This window comes from Acanthochromis polyacanthus, chromosome 15, assembly GCF_021347895.1.
Source record: "Acanthochromis polyacanthus isolate Apoly-LR-REF ecotype Palm Island chromosome 15, KAUST_Apoly_ChrSc, whole genome shotgun sequence".
In the NCBI taxonomy this organism is placed as follows: Eukaryota; Metazoa; Chordata; class Actinopteri; family Pomacentridae; genus Acanthochromis; species Acanthochromis polyacanthus.
The window spans coordinates 29,173,202-29,198,786 of record NC_067127.1 but is presented as its reverse complement, the minus strand read 5'-3'; the positions used below and the strand labels follow the sequence as shown (position 1 = coordinate 29,198,786).

At 37.4% G+C, this 25,585-nt stretch overlaps 2 protein-coding genes and 1 long non-coding RNA gene across 4 annotated transcripts in view; 1 reads left to right on the top strand and 2 right to left on the bottom strand.

The window, feature by feature from the left end:
• LOC110965431 (bone morphogenetic protein receptor type-1A-like) overlaps window positions 1–16,392 on the bottom strand; it is a 119,170-nt gene extending 102,778 nt beyond the window's left edge. Inside the window, exon 1 of one of the 2 annotated variants that reach the window (XM_051959641.1) lies at window positions 16,186–16,392. The gene's annotated coding sequence lies outside the window, so the exon portion shown is untranslated. The remainder of the gene's footprint in view (window positions 1–16,185) is intronic. The other variant, XM_051959642.1, reaches the window with a different exon arrangement.
• Window positions 1–25,585, top strand: part of LOC127537431 (uncharacterized) — a 292,103-nt gene that overhangs the window by 122,957 nt on the left and 143,561 nt on the right. The window lies entirely within an intron of this gene.
• The window catches only part of LOC110963759 (LIM domain-binding protein 3-like), a 167,035-nt gene continuing 160,654 nt past the window's right edge, over window positions 19,205–25,585 (bottom strand). Inside the window, 1 exon segment of the mRNA XM_051959688.1 lies at window positions 19,205–24,908. Coding sequence (XP_051815648.1) covers window positions 24,819–24,908 — 90 coding nt within the window. The 3' untranslated portion in view covers window positions 19,205–24,818.

Here is a 25,585-nt window from a genome sequence, read left to right as displayed (position 1 = left end):
TGCCCCATTTTGCATCTTGATTTTCAAAATTTTTCCGGGGGGCATGCCCCCGGACCCCCCTAGTTGCTTCGCGCCTCCAGCACAACCCACCACCTCACAGCCATTTCAACCCCGGGGAAACACTGGAGATGTTCTCCCCTAATGGCTCAGCCCCTTACAAAACCATTAAATTCAATTTACCACAACTGCTGCTAAAAACACGAGGGTCTAACAACTGCACAGACATTCAGAGCCGCCCCACGGCTTTCACCTCTTTGCATTCGACCGATTTCAGAGCCCAGGTTTGATGCTCAGCTTTGGCTGTCTGGAGAAACGAAAGTCTCCCTGAAGCAATTTCACCTTTGCCACACATCCAGGAGAATGAAAACACACGGTGCAGGATATAAAATATCTCTGCAGGAATGGAGGGGGGCAGTGGAGGAGGTGAAGAATCGTCCCTCTGTGTGCTCGGCTCCCATTTACTGCCTTTATTTATCTGCAGCAGAGAGGCTGGATGTATGGAGGAGGAGGAGGAGGAGGAGGAGGCGGAGGCGGAGGAGCAGAGGAGTGGATTGCATGTTTTCCTCCCTGGCTCAGCCACTCTGTCTCCAGGCCACCGGGGGAAGAGGAGGAGGAGGGCAGCACGGCAGACAGAGGAGAGCCTGGAGATGTGAAACCTGATCTATTTCCCTACCTCCTCCTTCCTCCACCTCCACCACTGCCACCTCGCCAGAGAGCCTCCGAGACTCCCTGAGTAATCTGATCCTCGGCCTCCGAGACACTCCGAGAAGAGAGTAGAGGAGCAAAGAAAGGGAAGAAATGGAGGAAAGAAAAAGGGGGCAGAGGAAAAAAAAGGGGGGGAAGGAGGGATAGAAATAGAGCAGAGGAAAGGGAGAGATCCCCAAGCTCGGCCTTCGAGGCTGGAAACACTCCCAGGAGAGGGAAAACCGAGACAACGTAGACCGAGCAGAGGACGGAGAAAAGACAAGGAGAGGAAAAGTGAGGGGAAAAGAAACAGATGGAAAACACTCGAAAGAAAATGAAAGATCTGTTTCTACATTACATACCATTAGCGTTCTGCAGTCTAAAAGCAAAACCTATACCTCCTAAACAATCACTGTACAGTTTGAACCACTGCTTTTTCAAAACACACCTTCTCAGAGTTCCTGCTGGTTCTCATAAACAGCCAATAAAATGTGAACTGAAATATGAGAAAAAGAACAATGAGCACCAATAAAGAAAGCAAAGAGAAACAAACAAGACAAAGAAAAGAACGACATCATGCTTCTTAAACTAAAACAAAATGAGGAAATGGGAGAGAAATTTAAAGAAAAATGTGCAAGTGAAAAAGAAACAAGACAAAAACGGGAATAAAAAAGTAGCAGAAGCAGCAAAAATGAGCAATAACTTTCACTTGAATTGTAAAAAAAACAATAGTAAAAAAAAATGTATTAAAGTGCATTTTTCACCATTCATTCCCATGCAAACTACCTGTTCTTGCGTGTTGTAGAAGCAGGTGAAACCCAGTGCACTTAGATACTATCTTATTAGGTACATGTAGCTTGCTATTTAGCCTGCTCTCAGTGGTATAAATGAGGTGGACAAAATAATAGAAACAGTATAATAGAATACAGTTCATTAGCACCACAAACTTCAGCCTCCAAAATATCCATCAAGGTCAAACTTCATCTCTCTAGAACTGTTCAACAACTAGGGCTGGCCCAAGAAGCAATTTCTGGGCTCGGGATATTCGGCCTCGATTAATGACGAATATCCGAATATTCCGTTCAGTTCCTAACGTCCAACCGTAACAACCGAATATTCGGATATCCAGGTCCAGCCCTACTAACAACGACAAATTTGCTATGTCATGATATGAAGTGTATTAACAATTAATCACCAGCTGTTAAGATCATCATCTGAAGACTGTTTTTAAGAACAAAAATCTTAATAGTCTGATTTCAGTTTCTAAAACCCATTTATTTTCTGGATATTCAAACCTTCCACGCTCTTAATAGTTGCATTTCTTTCGCCTACAGTTGTGATAATATCACTTTCAGCAGTACTAAAGTTGTAATTAGGACAGCAAATAATGATAATTATATTGCAGATTAATCTACAGATTATGGGACTAGTAGTTTGGTCTATAAAATGTCAGTGTTTCCCAAAACCTAAGATGACATTTTCAAATTAGAAGTAGAACAATCTGTTACTTTTTCAGGGTCAATATCATATAGAGCAGGGGTTAGCAACCCGCGGCTCTTTCATCCCTCTGTTGCGGCTCCCTGTAACTTTGGAAAATAAATAATCAAGAGACTATTTAATTAACATCTCTTTTATTTTAGATTGGTAATTTTTAAAAATTTAATTCTAAATTTGAAGATTATGGTGATCTTGTAACATCAAAATAAAACGTTTTAAATTTTCGTCTGTCAAAATACGCGTCCCAGCCATCAATCTCCAACACTCGCCGCCTGCGTGTATTCATTTGGAGTCCTGTTGATCCTCGGATCCCAGTGTTTGCTCTACATTCACTCAGCAGCGGCAGGCCACCATTCCGAAATCCAAGCCGTCGCTCCTTCAAATTTCTTTCTTTTTTTATTGTCGCAAATACACCACCACCGCACGTCTCCACTTTCACAGCAGAGTCCTGCATTGTGTCAGGTACTCGTGAGTACTAAGGTAAACTATAGATAATTGTCTTGCTCAGTATCTACTCTTTGATATGTCAGGTTAATACGACATTACTCGCGAGAGCACGGCTCGATGTCACGTCCAGCATCCAGGCAGCAGGTCAGAGAGTCAGAGGAGTGTGGTCTTGGAAAACAGGGCAGCGACTTACCGGAGAAAAGTTATTAGCTGAAGATAAATAGATTTTACAATTTAAATAGACATTTGCATATTATTGATTTCCAGCCAACATTACATAACATATGAGGTCCAGGAGCAAAAATGACATTAACCAAGTAAGATAAATATTAGTGGAAGGACACAATTTAAAAAAATGAATCTATCTAATTAGAGGCTTTGTAATTAATTAATCACAACTGATTAACAAGGGCATAGAGGTAAAAAAGTGATATATGCAGTAGGGCTAAAACAACTAATCGATTTAATCGATTAAAATTGATTATTAAAATAGTTGTCAACTATTTTGGTCATCAATTAGTCGGTTAATAAGTCTAATTTTACCGTAAGCGGCATGTTTCGCGCATATTTTAAGCCAGCCTGTAATCGCGGTGACCAGGTGTGGCAGTAATGAGCCAGCGTAGGTTTTACGCAACCAGAACTGCAGGAGAAGAAGCAAACAACCAATAGGTTGCCTTGCTTTAGGTCACGTGATGTTCACTCAGCGTCATAAACTCACACTCAGCGGCTGTGCACTGGGAAAGTCCGACAGGAGGTCCTCACATACTTCGGTAAGAAGCCAGTTTCCAAAGGAGAAAATCCGTTACAGTGGTGGAAGTCACATGAGGTGAAATACCCCTTTTTGTCAAGGTTAGCAAAGTCCTACCTCTGTATACCAAGCACTAGGGTTGCCACACGTCCCTTAAAATACAGAATCGTCCTTTATTTGACAGTTAATTGTAGTAAATCGTTCTGTATTTTCATAAATGTCCCATACACGTGTGTCACACACGCATCAAAACTGCATAATAAACAAAACACAGGAAATATTAAGGGCAGCCAGTTTCATCTTCCTTAGGCCTATGTAGCAAGGACCTGATGCGAGGTCCAGCAGATACACTTCTGTTTGCCGGTCCTGTCACGGGTTTCCTGGTTACAGACGCTGCTGCTCCCGCGTGTTTAAAAATGTCTACACCCGAAACTCCACCACATCCAAAGAAGCAAAAATGTTTTCAAAAGCACAGACTGGAAGACTGGAACCCTGGCAATAGGTACTAGGGATGGGAATTTCAACTAATTTCCACACCGACTAGTCTCAAATTTTATTTGCGACTAGTCGACTAGTCTATAAAGCCACATAATGACAGTGAAGAAACATTTTCATTTATATCCCGCTCTGTAAGTCTGGATGGGATCTGTAGTGACTTTGCGCATGCGCGATCATCTGCCGTCTGGTCGCGGAGTTATGTGCGTCTCCTCTAATCAGACACTGCGACTGCTGCGGGGTTAATGGACTAACAGCCTGTGCTTTGGGACGGGCAGGAGCTCACAGCAGCACTTGCTGCTTGTTGAGGACAGTAACTGCAGAATGATCTGAGTTTTCCTGTCAGTCTCCAAAATGGCAGAAAAAGTCGCTAGATTTGTCGCTAGTCACTTTTGACAAAAAAAGTCGCTAGGACGCTTTGGAAAGTCGCTAGATTTAGCAAGAAAGTCGCTAAGTTGGCAACACTGGTTTCTGCTTACACAGCCGACAGGCAACCTTGTTGTCATCTGCTGCGTCAAAATACTGCCAAACGGTGGTGATTTTCTTACGCGGGAGCATCGCCATCTTCCCACTTTACCTTTCCAAACTTTCTTCCCCAAACTGTGTGGCCCTGCCCCCCTGCTACGTGTGCGTGTGAGGGGAGGGGAGGAGGAGCAATTCTCTCCCTGGCTGCTCAGCCTGTTTACAAAGAAGCTGAGGCAGAAGCACGAAGAACAAGGTGCATGATGCTTAATGCGGCATTTAACCGACTAGTAAAATACTAAACGTTTAATAAATGAGTAGGCGGTTAAACGATTAAACGACTAGTCGCACACATCCTTAATAAGTACAGGGCAAACTGTGTTTTCCGTTGCTCGTGGACTAGCTGAAGTAAGGCAGCATCAGGAGACCAACATGCAAGAAACATGAAAACAGAGAGGACCCAACCAGCAGGTCACAGTTTATCATCATCTAATCATCTCCTTAAGTCCCTTTGGTAAGGGACATCAGTGCATGGTTATGAATTTACCAGAGGATGATTATAGTCAGACTAATGTGACCGTAGACTCTACGGTATTTTAGTGACAATAAACGCCTAAGTTGTTTAATAGTATTTTAAATGCTTTCTGTTTTGTTTTGTTTTTTTAAATATCATTTATTTAATAGCCTATATGTGATCAATAAATGGCCTTTGCTTATCTAAAGAAAAACTCACTCAGAACTCTGATATGTTAACGGTACTAAATAAATAAGTCAGTAAATACATTCTTACGCACATAAATAAGTTAATACATTAATCGTGTAAAGATAAGATTTAGATGGGAAAAATATCTATAGAGAATTTCTTTGTGCAGTATTCTGGATTCAGTTGTTTATGTTTTTGCAGAATCCAGTATTACACACTGGTTGGCCATTACATTTCATTAGTATGGTTTCACTGTTTAAAATGATGCCACATCTTTTTAGACAGAACCTGTGATCATAAAACAACACCAAACTCTTAATTTTGTGTTAATAAAGCACTTAAAGCTTTAAGTATGACTAAATGCTTTTTTTTCAAAATTAAATATTCCACTCCTTGGGTGGTTGTGGCCCCGAGTTTGGTAAAGTTGGAAAGATATTCACAGATTCAAACTTCCAGCATCAATAGCACATTAGATATAGGTTGTCAAAACATAAACGATGCCTCTTTCCCATCGTTGTAAGGGAGATGATGTGCTACAAGCCCAGTTTTATCAAAAGTAGCTGTATTTCAAGTTGCAGAAATAACGTTGGTGTCTATGGAGGGAACAGGTACGGTCTGCAAATTGCAAAACCGCTGCAACAGCGAAGAGAGACACAAATATTCAATAACCTCACTCTGAAACACAGTAGTGTCAACAGAATCACTGCAGCCTTCAACTGGCTCCAGTTGACACCAGTGTTATTCCTGCAGCTTGAAAGACAGCTACTTTTGATAAAACTGGGCTTGTAGCACATTGTCTGCCTTACAACGATGGGAAAGAGGCATTGTTTATGTTTTAACAATGTATGTCTAATAAGTTACTGATGCCGGAAGTCTGAATCTGTGAATGTCTTTTCAATTTTACTGAACTGTGGCCCTGAGGAGCCGTGGTGGGCGTCCTTTATTTTTGTTTCTGAAAGGTAGCAACCCTAACTACTACATCAGCAGAGCGGCTGTTTTCTGCAGCAGGGAATGTAGCCTCTAAAAAGAGAGCTAGCCTTAGCCCAGAGCATGTGGACATGCTAACATTTTTGCACTGCAATGCAAAGTTCATGATTCATTCATTAGAATCATGTTTACATTGTTTGTAAAGTGCACTTGTTTTCTCTAAATATTCAGTTTTTTTTTTGTTTTTTTTTAAAAAACTCTTAAAAATGTGACTTCCATTTAGGATCCTGAAATGGCACTTTATTTTAAGTATTGTTAACAGTTTCACAGCATGTTAATAAGCTATAAAATTTGTTCTCAGGTGAAATCTGTGTTGTTTTTTTGAAAAAATAAAATGCAATTAACAGCAAAATTGTTTCTATTTTCTTTCTGTTCTCAAATTACTACCTTAAATTTAGTTCACTACTTTTGGAGCCCTTACTTGTGATATTATTGTAGTATAGCTTAAAATGCATGGGTGCCCAGAAAATGCTTCTCTACAAGAAAGATGTTTTTAAATTATAAATGTTGCCTTGGTGAAACTTCATTTAAGATCTTGTGACGTTGGATGGTTGTATGAGTATGTATGTGTTGATGAGTCAGTGTTCTGATTGCTGGCTGCTAATTGAGACATACTAAAATCCAACTCTGGATAGGTTTTTGAAGAATTTTGGACATTATAACATGGTTAAAAACTCGTAAAATGTATGTTGAATGTCATAGGCCCTTTATTAATATTTTACATTGGAAAATAAATTCAAAACTAAAATGTAAGTGCATAAGCCGATTAATCAATTAATCGGGGGGAAAAAATTGACCGATTAATCGATTATCAAAATAATCGTTAGTTGCAGCCCAAATATGCAGTGTTGTCTTCATTTTAAATGCCACAAGGATTTTGCGGCTCCCGGTGTTTTCTTTTCTGAGGGAAACGGGTCGAAATGGCTCTTTCAGTGTTAAAGGTTGCCGACCCCTGATTTAGAGGCAGTCAAGGCGATATAACTAATCAGATGTAGAGTAGCGTCAGAGCTAAAACGTATTTTATCAGGAATTGATATTGACATAGTTAACTGTAATCATGTTTAATTAAATGTGAAACTTTTAACTGAGAATTTTAACTAAAACCACTCAACTGACTAACAAAACAGTTGGAAACTGAATTAATAGTTGACAACTCAGTGATTAATCGTTACTGCTCTACACTTCAACAAAACTCAACTGTCAGAATATATGATATAGATTGAACGTGATGGACTCCATGTTGGCACCGAATCAATCACAGTTCGACGAGTTTCACTACCTGTGTGAATGTCATCAAAGAGGAGGAGCAAGGGACAACTCCAGGGCTCCAGACTAACTTTTTTCCCTAAGAGCACAGTGGCCCCCACCTTAAAGTTTTAGGAGCACAAGCAGAAAAATTAGGGGCGCACATGAAAATATTCTTGCAAAGTAAATATTCACATTTCCTCTCATTTTCACAATATTACTGATAAATACTTGCAGAATAAATGCAAAAATTATGTTTTCAATTCACATTTTATTGCGCAGCACTTGACACAATATAAGAAAAGCACTCAGAGAGCACAGTACTCCACCAAGGCTGCTCAGTTGACGTATTATTTCCGACAGATGAAATCTTTAAAAAAAAATGACTTTGTGCTGAGCACAGGCATGTGTTATGCATGTGTACATTATGTATTTATATTGAATTACTTGTAAATCACTCTTATAAAGGTCTGTCGATCAGTTCATCAATTCTGGCAAGCCTTTGTTTTGCTAGTGTTAAAATAACCGTTTCCTTCAGGCTTTTATTTTGAAGGCATATTTTTAATGCTACAGGCTTTTATTTTGTGACCATTTCAGTGGCACAGGAAGTGGTTCTCTAAGAAGAGGTTTCTTGACACGACGAAGACACTGCCGAAAAATCCCAAAATTCACGTAATGATGAAAGAAAACAGTTACATGCTGTTGGTGTCTAGCAAAGGAAGTGTTTAAACTTAGAAGCAACTGGAATGGAGACAAGCTCTGATGGTGTTTCCTGAAGAAAGGAATGAAGGACAGAGATGAATTTGTGTTCAAAATAAGGCTGAACGTAAATAAAGGCTTTGTGATACATCAGGAGCTTCACCGTCATTCACCCCCCACTCTCACACTTGGCCCGCCCTCTTCTTTGGTGTTCGTCTCATTTCTTCTTCTTTTGGAGTTAATGTCGGTTGGTAAACCAGCTCATTTGCGCATCACTCTCTACTGGGCTGAAGTGTGGAGCAGAAGTTTGTCACCAACAAAAAATATTCTTTTTTTTTTTTTTTTTAAATCGGCAAATTTACTGGTCACACATGTGCGAGGAGATGAAAAATTTACTTGCACTCGCTTAAATTTTGGTCGCATAATGCTACCATTTAGTTGCAGTCTGGAGCCCTGAACCCCAAATTAATCTTTAACATAATCTTTCATGTAGGTATCCTTTAGTATGAACCAAGATTTCACCCATTGTTAACCAATTTGATACAACCAGAACCGGGAAAATCAACGAGCGGCCATGACTATTCCAAATCACAGCTGATCAACCAGCTAATTTAATTTTCTTTAAACTGCAATAGTGAAGAAAAATGGAGCCTCAGCTGAAACAACCGAGGTGTCATACTTAATACATAAAACTGTATTAGACAATAGCCACTTGACTAAACAATTTAGTGGTTGCATCTCAAAGATAAACCTGCTGATAATTTTCTTCAAACAAGAAAATGATGAAAAAAAAATGCAACAGCCTAGGCCAAAACCCCACAGACAAATCACTCACTAATGAAAACAAAAGGCACCAATAGTTAGATTTGAGAAGCTAGAATAAACAAGCATCTGGCATTTTTGGTTTAAAAAAATGCAGGGATGTCAAAATATGTAACTGCCTTTCTGATCCATCACTGTAGCAAAACACAGGAGTTAGCATAATGCTAAATGGCCCTGCCACCATGCATTTTACATGTAGTTTGCTTGCTGGGACATAATTAGCTGACAAAACGTATTTTGCACTAGAAGTTGAACCAGGTTCAGCTTTCTGTGGCTGCATGGTCGGGGTTAAGGTGCTTCACATTTGGTTTTTCCACAATCAACCCCCTGCAGGACGCCACCAGCATTAAGTGGTCTTTTCCTGGAGACTGGTCTGGTCCCAGTACAGAGGGGCCTGGTGTCATTCTGTAAGAATAGACCGAGCAGAGACTGAGCAACACCACTGACTAATCAACGAATGATGCACAATCAGCGACAGATGGAGATAACATGGAAGGAAAGATGTTGTCTTTCAACCTTTGTTAGTCCCTGCAGACATGTTTGAGGAGAAGCTATAAAGCTGCTGCTGCACAACCACCTCTTATAAGGCTAAATTCGAACACATTTTCGATCAAAATATTCGTCTAAACATGAAAAATAGTGACTTTTTGGTGCCAAAACGGCTTCAAAGTGCCCATTAAAAAAAAATTTCTGGATGTATCTGGCCATGTACAGGCTGAATAAACATTGGAAAGCACAAAAAAAGTGAAAATAAAGTGATTGTTTCAGCATTAATGCCAGCAGTTGTGCTCAGCTGTTGTGTATAACTCACTGCTCTGGAAATAAAGTAAAGAAATATGTGTGTTTGCGGAGTTTTAAAACCATGAGTGATGACAGTTTGAATGCATTTTATCACATGGACAGAAAACTAGTCAGCAGTTATTGGTACAATTAACTGGATACACTCATTTTAAAGCAATATTTCAAATGCTTAAACAGGACTTTTGCAAGTCATTGCTTAGTCAAACAAGTCATTGTGGGATTATCTGTTCTTAAACACAGTTAAGGTGAAAACATGAAGGAGAATATCTGAGCTGCTTAGTTTATCTTGTTTTTAAAACAATACCTACTACACTCTACATCTCTTGTTGTGGCCTTGCTGGCTCGCCCACTGTCAGTCGGTCTGTTATTTTGGTAACAGCGATCCTGGGCTTGGCTGTGGAATGTACAGCTGTCTGGCATACGGATAATACTAGATTTTAATTTCTAACACCCCCTCCAGGATCACATATGCCTCTTCTACACCTCTCCATTTTCCCCAAAGAGGGGAGGAGGGGGAACGTTCTACAAAGGAAGCAAAAAAGCAATAATGGAAAACGACAGACAGTTTAAATACTGGCTGAGCAGTTTTTACATGGATTTTCTGCAGGGATCGATCCAAGTACCTTATGTTCCGCACTATAAGGCGCACTTTAAAGCCTTTAATTTTCTCAAAAATCAACGGTGCGCCTTTTTAACCCGATGCGTCTTATGTGTGAGTTCCAAAATCTGACTGTCGGACCATTTCCCGCCGACATAAGGTAGTATTATGTACACTACACATGCTGGCAGCGATAAACCTATTAGAGAACATTACCTAAAGCTACGTACATTACTGACTATTGTCCGAGCTTTCGCGAAAGCCGGTATCATTGCTGAACAGCCACCCAACAACGAGACTGACTCCGACAATGACGAGAGTGAACCCGGCATGTCTGATGTCGAAATTGCCCAGCTGTTCAATTCAGATAGATGAGGACTTTTAGGGATCTGTGACAAAAGATTGAACAAAAAAATAATGTGAGTGTATTTTTAAATACGTAGTAGAATAAAGTTCAACCAAACTCACTGTTTTGCTTCCGTTTCCTTGTTTTAGCATGCGCCCAATAATACGGTGCGCAAATAAACCCCGTAATCGAGACTGCGCCTTACAAGTCGATGCGCCTTATGGAGCGGAAAATACGGTACAGTGTTTCCCCTCCTATATGACCGACGAGGCGGGCCGCCTCACTGGTATATGCCACCGCCTCATTACAATTTGGCCGACATTGCCGCCTCACTGGTCCGCACCAAAAAAAAAAAGTAATGCTAAATATTGGAAAGCATTGACACATAAGTCCGGTATATTCGCCGCTGAAATCAACAAGTCAGAATAGCAGCCTTTTCTCGCCGTGGGTGAAGACAGCAAGGCACACCCCCGTTGGTCGGTAACACTCAGTTCTCGTATGACATCCCGCGAGTCCGTGTTTCAAATGTCGGTCGTTCCGATTGGCGAACAACGAGCATGGCGGACAAGAAGCGGCAGCGCTCCATCATTTCGTTTTTCGGGGCTAAAAGCAGGTGTGTATCACAGACATATGTCAAATTAAGTATCAAAACTATCGCATGTCATCGAAATAGTGAGCAACGCAGTGTAGGCATCGATCTCGCTTCCTTTACTGAGTTTGCTTACTGTTTTGTTTCCGCGGCGATACGAATTGACAGTGACTGCAAAAATGGCTCCCGTCAAAACATTTAGGCACGACAAAACCCGTTATACCGAACGAGACAAATGATTTCAACGGAATATAAAGTTCCTAGTTTCTTTTGATAAAATGATTTATAGAGTGCCCGAAATTATAGCATTCAATGGCAAAACTAATTCTGTGTTCAAATTCTAGTTCTGTGTTCAAAAAGGTAACAGTTTTGAAAACAGAACTAACTCCTTCAGAAAGCCAGTTGTTAACCCAGAGTTGAAGTTTTCTTTCACATTTTTAAGTAAAATGAAGGTCATGACATAACCTTTTTATTATAAATAAAAATGAAGTGGGAATTTGGTACCTAACATGTAGTTGTTTTCAGAAAAAAAGTAAAAGTCACCACTTGATTCCAGATTCAAGTCCTTTGTCATCTTTTTCAAATTTGTAATAAGAACTGATGTGGCATTTTGGAATGGCTTGTGGAAATCTGACCAGAATATAATAGACTGGACTAGTTGACATGTTTTGATCGCAAGTACAAGTGAATTTATATTTGTCATATTTTCTCCCTATCACTAATTTTTAGAAAAGAAACATGAAAATTTTATTTAATTTAGTTTTTGGAAATGGCTACAAATACAACAAAATGTGCTCCAAATTGTGCCAGAATGCCCCATTTTGCATCTTGATTTTCAAAATTTTTCCGGGGGGCATGCCCCCGGACCCCCCTAGTTGCTTCGTGCCTCCAGCACAACCCACCACCTCACAGCCATTTCAACCCCGGGGAAACACTGCGGTATGCACAGTGTGGTGTTGAAACAGTAGTCAAACAGGTTTTCCTTGCTGTTGTCCTTCCTCCTGCTAACACTCAACACTAAAATACACCTTTTGAAAGTGACAGAGGACAAGAATGAATGCCAAAGTTTATCTAAGGTTGATGTGGAGTTTCAACACTCAGATTTAGTCAACAGCTTCCAAAATGACAGTCATCTTAGTATGAAAAAGTGCTCTGTCAAAGTTCAATACACAAACATTTTCTGCTGGAACATAGTATAGAAATGATTAGGGCTGCCGGCTCCATGTGGACGGATCGATTGGTCGGATAAATGAGAATCTGATGGGGCATGAGATCTGCAGCTTTATTCTACATGAACAGTGTTCCCGGGTGAATCCATTATTTCTGATCGCAGGAGGAGGAGACAACCTGTTAACATGTCTGTGTTCTGTAAACTGAATATCTATGGGTTGCAAACAACACGTGTCATCATGGGCTTTGGAAAAAAATAAAATAATAATGTTTTGCCAAAATGGCTTCAAATTTGATCAAATTCTGAGATCATTAGTTGCTTAATGGGACACCTAGTAATGCTAAATGTTACATATGTGGTTTATCTTTCAAAAAGAAATGTATGCAACTGTAACACAAAAGCTTCACTTTCACGTAACAAAGTTTTACAAATTCAACATCTGCTGCAGGGAATTTGGCACAACGAGCCAAGATGTGACAAGTTTTGTATTCATGATTGCAGATTTAATGTTTGTGCTGCTGCTACGTTTCATGCAAATACACTGTGAAATAAACTGTTTTGTTTGGTTGTATGCAAAGAAGTTCTCAGTTTACATAGAATAACAACAGCGGGTACAACGTGGAACCAATGTACTACACAGATAACTGATTTTATCTCTTTTGAATATTTTGGTTCTCTCCTCTAAAGGGAGCACTGGATGCAAATTTACTTTGTAAATAATTAATTAAGGTACAATTTAAGTGGAAAAACTACTTTCTCATGTCTCTTTCTGCACAGGTCATCAGGCCGTCCTCTGATCTAAACACTGAGATTAAGAGAGCACTTAAAGCTGCTGTCCGGAGTTTGAATCGCAGCGTCTCCCAAAACACTGTTGGTCCCTCCCTCTGATTTCGCCCCTTTATTTGTGCACGCGCGCAGTACATGAGAGGGGTGCCCGGAGTGCTGCAGCATCTTGCCTGTTTTGCTGTTTTCCCCTCTTCTACATTTAGTACATTTAGTAAATAATAAAGGAATTACGTTAGAATGCTGTATTGAGTCTAACTTGTCCTAATACCAAAATAACATGAATCTGCTAGGACGAACGAGTAAAGTTTCAATATGTGATTACACTCGTGTATCCCTCTCGATGACGTTGTTTATCAAACTTAGTGCATTTACGCGTGTATATGTGTTACATTGTTTATTTATTTCTATCTAGAGTTCAGAATTGCATGATTCCTCTGACGAAGAGTATGTCCCAGACGCCCCAACATCTTCCTCCAGAGATCGGGCATCTAAACGAAGCCGTCAGGCGGGCTATGGAGGCCGTGGTCGGAGAGCGACGCGAGCACCCCGAGCCAAAAAACGTCCTGCAGTCTCTTGGCCTGACAAGCCGTGGGATTGGTAACTTTTCTGGAAGTTGCTGATCCCTGATGCTCTCTCCTCCACAAACAAAACAAATGTGCGCGCAGTTGCGTAGTGCGTAGCTCGCCCACCTCTGCATGGGCTTGCTTGCTGTGCGCATAACCGCTGATTGACAGCATGACAAAGCTGAAGCTCGAACTTGATTGGTTGGCAGCGACCGGCGCTTTTTGGAATAACATGGGGGTCTATGAGAGGAAGGCGGAGCTCAGGAATAAATTTTCATATCGCGTTATACTAACATTATATTATAGTATCGAACTAGACTAACACATTTAAGCTTTGTTAAAAAATGATACATAAATTGAAAACAAACGGAAACTCCGGACAGCAGCTTTAAAGAGGAAAACCAAATGAGGAAATGATCTGTTGTTCAAACTGAAGTCACTTTCTATGGGTCAAAATTCACTTCTTCCTCCCTCTTTACGGAGTACCTAATTTTGGTATCCGAAGACTCCTGTTTATGCAAATAAAAAACAGAAAACCATTCCTCTATAAGTGAGAAACAAAGTATTTTAATATTCTTCCAGAAAATAACCTGGCAGAAGTAACAGTATAAATAGTTTATCTATTTAATAAGCAGCTTAAATATAACCATGCCTTATCTCCGTTATAAAACCTCACAGTACAGAAAGGCTGCTGTGGTGAAATGTCTTCAAAGAACTTTCTTAAAGTCCAGCGGATGGATTTAAACTACTTTGGAGAATAGAATATTCTTTATTAGTCCCATAAGTAGAAATCTGCAACATTTCTATGTGAATCAAGCATTATTAAAGTTTCAGCATGTTATGTTTGAGGTCATTTGGTGACAAATGTCCACACTGACATAATTTATAGTGCAGACGTAGTTTTATACATCTATTGTCTTTCTAAGAGCTTCAGTAAACAAACCAAGTGGACTTTTCTTTTAGGTTCCTGAATAAGTTTCACTTTCAGACACTACCTCAGATCTAAAGAAGCCTCCTAAAGAGAGGTAAAAGGAACCTGAAGGAGAGGTCCAGATGTGTTTTTTTTCAAAAGCTCTTTGGATTACAATGACCTGAATGACTGAAAATCTATAGACATCTAATATCCTTGTTTCTACTCTTATTAACATGATTTGTGGACAGGCTGAACATAGAAAATCTTTTTTGCAACTATTCTCTGCGATGTGATCTTTAAAATAAATCTCACATCAATGGAATAAGGTATTTTGATACATTAATAACTTTTCAGTCACAATATAGGGGCTTCAGTCACTTTAACAAGTGGATAAATGCATTATATAGGTCAATATGATCCATTAAAGCCTCTTCAGTTGGTTATAATCAGACAACAATGCAGGTAAAACAATGCATATATATATATATATATATAGACACACACACACACACATATAAAAGAAATGATGTCTTTGTGATAGTCTGATTCAGATAAAAGCAGCTATAAATGTTTAGAAACTGGATTATGCAGCTTTCACAAGGAGCTGGGATGGCAATCATTGCAAGACAGATAATCACGTTTTTGGCACAACACTGATACAAACACAGAAAACACAATTATCTGGAATAAACCATGACTTTTACCTGCCCAGAAATCAAAGCTAACCAGGTAAACAGCTGCAGTTACGACGACGATGTTGCTAAATAGCTCAACAACCACAACATCAGTTTTAAACAAACGGAACAGCTATATAACACAAATATAACACTAGAAAATCGCTCACATGCTTTAAAAACCGAATTTCCCAACCATGTACGAGTGTTATTTGACCACAACAAACTACCACACGGCAGCTACGAAGCTAACGAAAGGTTAGCACAGAATGTATGCTAACCTAAAGTTTACAACTTTAAAGCTAGCTCATACCGGACAACTGTACCGACAAAAACGTTACTTTTTCACACAAAAACGATCATAATTCACAAGTTTTAGTCGCCATCTCGATTTTACTGGTGCAAGTTTGACTATAATTACAGACGAGCGATGTAAACTTCGCAGCAAAGTTAGCTAGCCGAGGAATGTGGCTAACGAGTAGTAAACATCGTTCCAGACGTTAACCTGAAGCAGAAAAATCACCCAGATTCAGCAAAACAGCATTAATGTAAATATATGTGTTAAGTTAGAGTATGTATAGACTTATAATGTGTGTGTTCTTTAAATAAAACTCATCGGGTTTGTGCCGTAGCTGAAGTAAAGCAAACTTTTTTTTATTACACGACAGCAGGCTGGTTGGGATGCGTCTATCTCCTGGCACCAACACACACAAAATCTGTTCGCCGAACTCGGGTTGTTCAGATGACTTATTTCAAAGGTTTAAACACACGCTCTGTTATATGAGCTACAAACAAATTAGATGCTTTGAAAAATACCCATCAAGTCCAGTGTGAAAAAGCAAGCAGATATGTTTTAACTCAATAAAACCATGGACAGCGTGTATCCCAGCACATAGATGGAGCTCAAAAGTCGGAGCCCCGGGAATGAACTTTTGGATTTTTGCTTCGGTCTCACCTGTTCTCTTCCTTTCTCTGATTCACCCGGTGGAATTTTCTCCTCCTTTTGACGCTATTTCATCGTCCTCGTTCACGGACAAACTCCCAGAAGAATCCCGCGGCAGTGAGGCGTAATTTCCCAGCGTTTGTTCAGTCTCGGTACTCCTCCTCGGCTCAGCGCTCGGTCGGTCTGCGGTCTGCGGCCGTTTGACGACGGAGCCGAGCGGAGGCAGAGATCGTCTAAAACCCACTGGGTGCTTCACTACGGCTCAAAACTGAAGGACCGAATTTAATTCTTGTCTTGACAGTATTGTATGTACTCGCACCGGTTTTACCCTCCAGGCGTCTTTAAACACAGCTGGAGAAAATTGGACATTTTTGAATAGGAGTAGCTGTGGTGTGGACTGAAATCTGTAAAACCCAACTTTGCTTTTTTTTACTGAGTCTGTTTACGTAAGCCTGATTTTAGAGGCATTTTTAACAGATTGCATTGATCTCTTTGAGTTATGGCAACTTCTAATACAATATTTGTCTAACATAATATGCAATATTTCACTTTCATGTCAGTGTTCAATGTTTCATTTTCATGTGTGATTTAATTCATTAAATCTGTTATAATTGGCAGCATTACCTTTTTACTGTTCTATTCCAGTCTTATTTTAACTAATTAATTCTATTTCAATACTTAAATCTTATTACTTTTCTACTTTTTAGGCATTGTGCTTTTTATATTATGTCATTTGGGTTTTTTTCTGAGCAATGTCTGGTACAAGAATTTCCTTCTGGATTAATCAGATTTAGTCTTGTTTTAAAATTATGTCCATTCAGCAAATTACATTGAGTTAGAGGAACTGGCATTTCCTGTGCAATCAGAGATTTCGAAAACATACACAAGGATTTGTAGCATAAAAACACATTTTTAAGGTTATTATTTTAAAAATTAAGTTGTTCTAACTAGTATTTCCACAGTGTTTAAAGGGATTTTTAAGTATAACATTCTTAATTCCATAATTATGAACACATGTTCATAAGTTTTTAATTTTAAAAATAAATAATAAAAATAAATAAATAAAGTTGCTGAAGTGTATAATAAGGGAAGGAGACTTAAAATTCTCACTGCAAGGTGAAAAAAATGTAGTTATCAAGTTACCTCAAACTGAATTTAGATTTAAATCAACTAAAGCAGAAATTTAAAGAGTTTAAATTACACAGAATATTAAATTGATACAGCATTATTTTTTTCAATACAACCCACCAAAATAGCAACTCTAATTGAAAAGGATTTTCTAAATCATTAAATTAGATTTTTTTTTATCTTATTTTATTTTTTGCAATAATTCATTTTATCCAGTGGCACAAACAGGTCCCTCAATTTACTTTATAGAGTTAGCTGAATATTTTCTGCTATTTTACATAGAATATTGCACTTTTTACTCCACTCCATTACAATTTCACCACTTAGCAAATTAGATTTAATCAATAAATACAAAGCATAATCAATTAATATATCACAATGCTTTGTTTAGCAGCATCAAGGCAACAAAACAGCATTTTGTACACAATCATCTTCATGTTCAGAAGCAGAAAACTGAAAGAAAACAAAAGACTTTAGAACAAATACTTCACATTTGTACTTAACTGAAGTGCGTAGAAAATCAAAATGAAAAAAAATATGCATAGTCATGTTTTGGTAATATTTGAGAGTTTTTTCGGTGTTCCACAGTACAAAGAACTAAAATATGATTGACAGTTTACTGGCTGATTCCAGTATTTCTACATGCTGGATATGAAACTGTGAATAAATGAACACCAAAATGAATTCAATGTTTTCATTCCAAAGTCTTGTCTGGTTCCAGATATAAAAACATTAAAAATGCAGAAATCATTAAATGTTTCGACTGCAACTGGAGGAGGGAGGAGAAAAAATATTGCAGAAATATTTCTGTGTTTAACATTTTAATAGACAGATTTTGGAACTTTTGTGGCCATTATCTCAAAAAGAAAGGAGGATGTGATTGAAATCTCGGAAGTGGTCAAATTTTGAGGTCAATAATGAACCTTTACACCTCGAAAAAAAAGTTGTTTCATGTAACATAATAATTATTTCCAATAAGTTGAAAAAAAAGATATTTACAAGCTGAAAGCTAAACCTCAGTTGTCTATATTTGATATTAAAACACAGTAATTTGTGTCTGTACTCAAAATGAGCTTTTAATTCTTTATTGTCATACTAATTATGTGATGTTTGTATTAATTCAAAAGGTAGTTTATGTTAATGTTACTGAAGTCAATATACACTAACAGCTGTTTTTGGTCTCCAGACACAAGTGCAGAGTGAGAGCTCTTCGTTTATTTTCTCCCTCTGTGCTTCTAATCACTGCTGATCAGAGGCACCGGACTTTTATTTTGAAATCCAAAATAAAACTGACCCTGGCTCCCTCTGGTGGTGAATAATAATAATAATAATAATAACAACAATAATAATAATAATAATAATAAAAATCATAATCATAATCATAATCATAATAATACATATATTTGGGTGTGTCTGTAAGTTGTGATGAGTTCAGTTCTTGCGTCAGAGTTACAGAAAACTCATGACAAATGTCACAAACATCTTCAAATAGAACTGAAAGAGGAACTTCATAAAGGTCAGAAAGAGTTTGGACATTCTCCTGGACAAAACATAGAAGTTACTATGTTTTCTCATGAATCAAAACTTGGATTTTGAGGGAAATGCACAGAATAAGGATAATGTAGTAATTTTTGGACAAAACATAATGGTATTAAGAGATTAGATAAATGTTTTATCACCTTCTGTGCAAGAAATGTTGAAAACAGCTTTCTGCAAGAAAAAATGTTTCTTCTTCCTTTTTTATCCTCAAAAAATAAACATTTTTCATGCTCTAATATTCTGTTTTTGTTACAATTCACATTTTATTCTTCAATTTTTACTTTTAAACTCAAAAAATTATGCTGCAATTAAGAACTTGAAACACAATTTTTTAGATCAAATGTTCATAAAACAGGTCAATAAACATTGACGGCAATTGTTTTCAAGTGTTTCAGTGCTCATTTTATTCAACCTGCAACGCAAATAATCTTCAAAACCTGTTAAACAAATGTACTAAAGCAGAGTTTTAATGTGACTTCAGCTTCTCTCCACCCGTCCTGCTGCTCCTCAGTGACACTAAAACCAGTTCAAACACTCCAGTATTAAACAACAGCAGGGTTAATCCTTCTCTGCTCTCATGACGCAGTGACAAACACAAACTAATACTGACATGCTGCAACAAACTCTTCTGCATGCACACATTCACTCTCTGAGAAACACACAAACTGTATAAAAGTACAATTCAAAGTAAAAACTGTACACCAGCACACAGTGTGCTGGTCGGACCAAGATGAGATGAAGTTCAGATGCCAACAGATCACAGGGAGGCGTCCAGTAAGGCATGATTCAAGACTGGAGACGCACCTGAACATTTCAAATTTCCTCTCAAAAAACAAAACAATAAAAAAAAACTTTAAGTCAGAGTTCATCTGAAAAACATTAACTGTTTAAAACCAAAAGTCCATCCGTGACAAGTCATCTGTTCAGTGTATTTTAGGCTCTGTGCACACTGCAAAACATCAGAAAATGTGCTTCCTGACAACTTGTGTAGCTGCAGTTCCTCGAATGGAAACAAGCAGCTTGTATCGAAATGAATTGGAAAACTACCAATTTTTATACATAAATAAAGTCAGTATTGTGTTTTATCCAAATTTGCACGAAAGTACTTCAAGTTCATCTGACAAATACTGAATGTTTTTAGTAGTTCAGTTGTAGTTTTCCTAATTGGCCAATAGATGATGGTAAAACATGCAGCCTGTATTGAAATTAATTGGAAAACTACCAATTTTCGCATATATCAAGTCAATATTGTCTTTTCTTTAAACTTACACCAAAGTACTTAGTATTCTACATTTTCAAAACCAAAAGTTAATTTGCTTAGTTGTAGTTCCTCCAAAGGCCACTGGAGACACACAGCTTGCATTGAAATGAAGTGGTAAACTACCAATTTTGGGGAAAAAATTAAACATATTGTCTTTTCCTTAAACTTACACCAAAGTAATTCAAATTCTTCAGAAAAAATATCACATTTTTAAAACTAAAAGTTACAATTTGTTTAGTTGTAGTCCCTCAAACGTGAACATGCATTAAAATGAATTGGAAAGCCACCAATTTTTGAACAGATATGAAAATCAATATTCCATTTCACCAAACTTGCACCAAAGTAATGCAAGTGAATTTGACGAATAGAGATTTTTTTTTTAAAGGCAGCAGTTTGTTTAGTTGTAGTTCCTCTAATGGCCACCAAATGTTGCTTAATCACGAACATGTATGGTAAGTAATCGGAAAATCAAGTTCATATGGCAGCATAATATTTTAAATCAAAACTTACAGCTTATTTAACTACAATTGCCAGAATGGTCACCAGAGGCTGCTATAAACACACTGTAAATATCAGATTGGAAAACCAGCAAATTCTGTCTGTAAATATAAAAATTTATGGTCTTTTTCTAAGTTTCTGATAATGATCTTCAAGTTCATCTTAAAAACTACAGCATTAAGTGTTGGTAGTTAGCTACAGTTCCTCGAATGACCACCAGAGGCTGCTAAAACATACTACTAGTATAAAAACATCTAAAAAGCATATTCAAAATCCATACTTTTTTCAAAATTTCATCAAACATCAAAGTCAATCCAGTTCATCTGAAAAATATAAACATTTTTTAAATGGAAAACTGCAGCTTGTTTAGTTGCAGTTACTGCAATGACCACCAGAGGCTGCTAAAATACATGGCCTGTATTGAAATGAATTGGAAAAAATAACAATTTGTCTACATAAAAAAATCTGCTCCGTTTCTCCAAATGTGTTCCCAAGTTCTAAAAGTTCACCTGAAAAATAGATTTTCTTTCTTTCTTTGTTTAATTGCAGTTCCATGAATGACCAGATGCTACTAAAACACAAATTTCTATTGAAATCAGTTGGAAAAACTAACAACTTCTCAACATAAATGGATATCTTTGTTGCTTTTTTCTTCAGAATTATGCCCAAATCCTTAAGGTTCATCTGGAAAATAGATTGTTCTTAATCAAAAATTGCACTTTGTTGCAGTTCCTCTAATGGCCACCAGATCAGGCTAAAACATAAATTAACTGGGGGAAAAAATACAACTTCTCTACATAAAAATCTTTTTGTTTTTATTCAGTTATGTCCAAATATTTTATATTCATCTAACAAATAGATTTTTTAAGCAAAATTTGTGCTTTGTTTAGTTGCAGTTCCTCTAATGGTCACCAAATGCCGCTAAAGCACAAACTTGCATTGAAATGAACTGGAAAAAAAACAACAATTTCGCTACATAAATAAAAATCCTTATTGCTTTATTTCCCCAGAATTGTGCATAATTCCTCACAGTTCATGTGGAAAATAGATTTTTGTTCATCAAACATTGCAGTTTCTTTAGTTGCAGTTCCTCTAATGGCCACCGTAGGTTGCTAAATGATTGAAAAACTCACTTATTTCTCTACACATAAAAGGTGTTAGCATTTTTTCCTAACTAAATTCAGTGTGAATAGAGTCGTTGCATCGTGTGAACAGAGCCAATATTTGCCTTAATGGTGAAAAATAAAGATTGAGGCTGTTACACTTCAGGACATTTACAGTGCCATTACAAAAAAAGAAAAAACAAAGAAAATACATCTTGTGATACCAGACATTCATCAGCCAAACAATAATAATTTGACACAGCAGTGACGATATATTAGCTTCTCAATAAATATCACACAGTTAAATCGTCAATAAATATGAAATTGGAGGTTATTTGCTGCATTGTGACAAGAAGTCAGATTAATAGATTCACTCCAACATCATCACCTGAGCAGGTTCAAAAACAAACCAAAAGCACCAACACACTGCTGAGAGGAAATAGTCCAGACTAGTGGTGGTGCTTTGTGTCTTTGTGGTTACTTTCTGTGTTTGTATACTTGTTTTGGGTGTCATGTGGTTGTTTTGTGTTTCTTTGTGGTCATTTTGCATCTCTTTGTGGTCGTTCTGTCTCTTTTTTGTGTTTATGGTCTGACTGTAGTCATTTTGTGTGTCTATGTCTGTCTTTGATGTCTTCTATTGTGAATTTGTATCTTTTAATGTCACTTTTGTGTTTCTTTGTGGTCATTTTGTGTCTATTTGTCATTATGTTTCATGTCTTTGTACTTGTTTTGTGTGTCTGTGGTTTTGTTCTGCGTTTGTACACTTGTTTTGTGTGGCTTGAGGTCACTTTATCCCTTTATTGACTGTTTTGCCTCTTTGTGGCCATTTTGTGTCTCTGTTGTCTTTTTTTGTTTTATTGTGTGTTTTGTGTTTTGTTTTGTGTCTTTGTCGCTTTTCTGTCATTTTAGTCATTTTGCATCTCCCCACAGTTGCTTTTGTGTTGGTTTACAGTCTTTTTGTCTCACTTTGCAGTTGTTTTATGTCTAACTGCAGTTACTTTGTGTCTTTTATGGTCTTCTTTGTTGTCTTTTATTGTTTTATAGTAGTCATTTTGCATGTCTATGTCTCTCTTTGATGCCTTTTTGTGTTTCTTTGAGGTTAATTTGTATCATTTAATGTCACATTTGTGTCTCTTTGTGGTCATTTTTTTGTCTCTGTGGTCATTTTTGTCATCGTGGTTATGTTGCATGTCTTTGTACTTGTTTTGTGTGTCTTTGTGGTCATTTTGTGTGTGTTTGTGGTAATTTTATCCCTGTTTAGACTGTGTCTCTTTGTGGTCAGGTCATGTTGTGTCTCTGTTGTTATTTTTGTCTTATTGTAGTCATTTTGTGTGTGTCTTTGTAGCTGTTTTGTGCCTTTTTAGTCATTGTGCATCTTTTCATACTTGCTTTTGTGGTGGTTTACAGTCTTTTTGTCTCACTACGTTGTTGTTTTATGTCTCACTGTAGTCATTTTGTGTCTCTTTAAGTACCTTTTTGTTCAACTGTGATCATTTTTGATCTCTGAGGTGTTTTTTGCCTCTTTGTAGCTGTGTTTCAATTTGTGGTTGTTTATGCCTCTTAAAAGTCTTTCTGTGTGTCTTTGCAGCTGTTTTGCGCCTTTTTAGTCATGTTGCATCTTTTAATACTTGCTTTTGTGTTGCTTTGTACACATTTTGTGTTTTTGTGGTTATTTTACATCTCTTCATGCTTCCTTTTGTGTATGTTTATAGTCTTTTAGTCTCTTTGAGGTCATTTTGCAAGGCTCAGTGCATGTTCTGTGTGTCTTTGTCATTGTTTTGTGTCTCTTCGTACCTGTTTTGCGTGTCTTTCTACATGTTTGTGTCTCTTTGTGGTTAATTTGATTCTTCTCTGTGTCACTTGTGTGTCTGTCATTTTGTGTCTAATTACTGCCATTTTGCGTCATATTATAACTGACTCACAGCGTCGTTGTGCACTTAGACTTGTTTTTCAGATTTAACCTGCTGGAACATGATCAGAGAAAAGTGTCGCCCGGCCACATTTCCTGTGTTACATTCACTGACAGACTATAAAACAAACCAAATTGAGGCGTTTTACATAAAAAAAGGAAAAGCTTCACTGTTCAGTCTGTTGCTGTTAATACACCTTTGAGCTTCTATGGCGTAAGTTTACACCAAACTTTGACAAAACACTATTTCAAACTTAAAATAAAATAAAAATAAAAAGGTAGCGTTCAAAAGACCTAAGTAAGTAAAAATAGGCACATTACCAAGACAAGTCCAAGATACGATGAGAACAATATAAGCTGTACAGGTCAAACATATGGAGTGTCAACCATGTCACCGGGAAAAACATTTTTCAGTATTTAGTTATAACCAGTGTGGAAATTTTCACATTTTTAAAAACATTTATAAAGAAAGTCATTTAAAAGTTAACTTGAGACATTACAAAAGTCACATAAATTGAAATTGAAATTACATATTAAGGGCACTCTTAGAAAAAATACATATTTTTAATGTTAAAAAGATCACAAATGTGTTTCTTTTTTAACAAATTTAATATTTTAATTTTTAAATATGTTATGTTTTAGGTGAAATTCTTACATAAATTAAACAAATGACTAAAATATTTAACATTAGAAAGCTCTGCAGTGTTTAAAACCAGCCGTGACAACAGTAAATTAGCTGCTAGCTAGCTTTGGCACTATTCCTTTTAATTGTGCACTGTCCCTCTAAAATATATAATAAACAGAAAAAAGCAACATTAGATTAAACTTTGAGTCAGCTTAACTCTTTCTTTAGAATTTATTAGTTTAATAGTTGATTATAATTGAACTATTCCAAAAAAAAAAATCTAGAGATATTTATGTTGGCACTCTTCAAACTGCGTACAACTGTATGATATGAACGGCATCGACACACAAACAGTTTCTGGTAGAAAAGATAAGAGAAAAAACCGACAGTACGTAATAAAACAAGTTTGATGGGTGACAGAAGTTCCTGTTTTGAAGCAGAATCATCAGGCAGGGTCGATTTAGACATTAACATTAATGCACGCAAAAAACGTGTATGTGCATAAAGAGCGTTTACACACATCTGTAAAAGTTGTCGGCTGGCATTCGTGGTTTCACGTTTGGATCATCAGCCAGCAGGCTTCTACACATTGATGGCGTGGGCATGCTTCTTACACAGAGGTTTGTCTTTCTTTGAGTAGAAAGGTTGACCCTCCAGGTTCACGTGGCAAACCTGCAGGAAACAGAGTTCATGTTTAGATTAGTTTGCAGATTTCAGTGTTGCAGTTGAAGCTAAACTAAACTTTGTTCACCTCAGTTGTACTGAAGTGGAGGTAGAAAACTCAGAAACTTAAGTTTTCACCTCAAGTTCGACACTTCAGGTTTAATTCCTCCTTAGCTGAGGGATTTACTTATCGAGGGTGTTCCACAGAACCATTTAATCCTCTAAAACCCAAAACCCACCCACAAATTTGAAAGGTAGGTTATTTCTTTCTTTCTTTTTAAATGCCCAAATTACACCTTTTATCAGAGCCAGAATCTGTGAAAACAAAAAAAGAATTGTTGGATTTCTAATAGTTCTTGAATTGCTCATTTGTGATGAGTTCTGTCAGAAAATGAAAACCAAATCTAAGTTTAAAATTGTGATTTTCCATCAAAATCACTTTATCCTACATGACTTAAAAATGCCTCAATAATAAACGATTCCCGTTTGCCAGTGAGTTTGAAAGACGTCATATTTTCTGAAAAAAAATCACCAAAATACACATTTGACAGAGTAGGAAACTGGAAGAACATAAGCAATTATTGGATTTTCAGCTTTCTGATGGTTCTTTTACCCACATCTCAACTTAAAATTGTAATATGTCATCATAATCCCTTGAATCCGCAGATTTAAAAAAAAAAAATTTG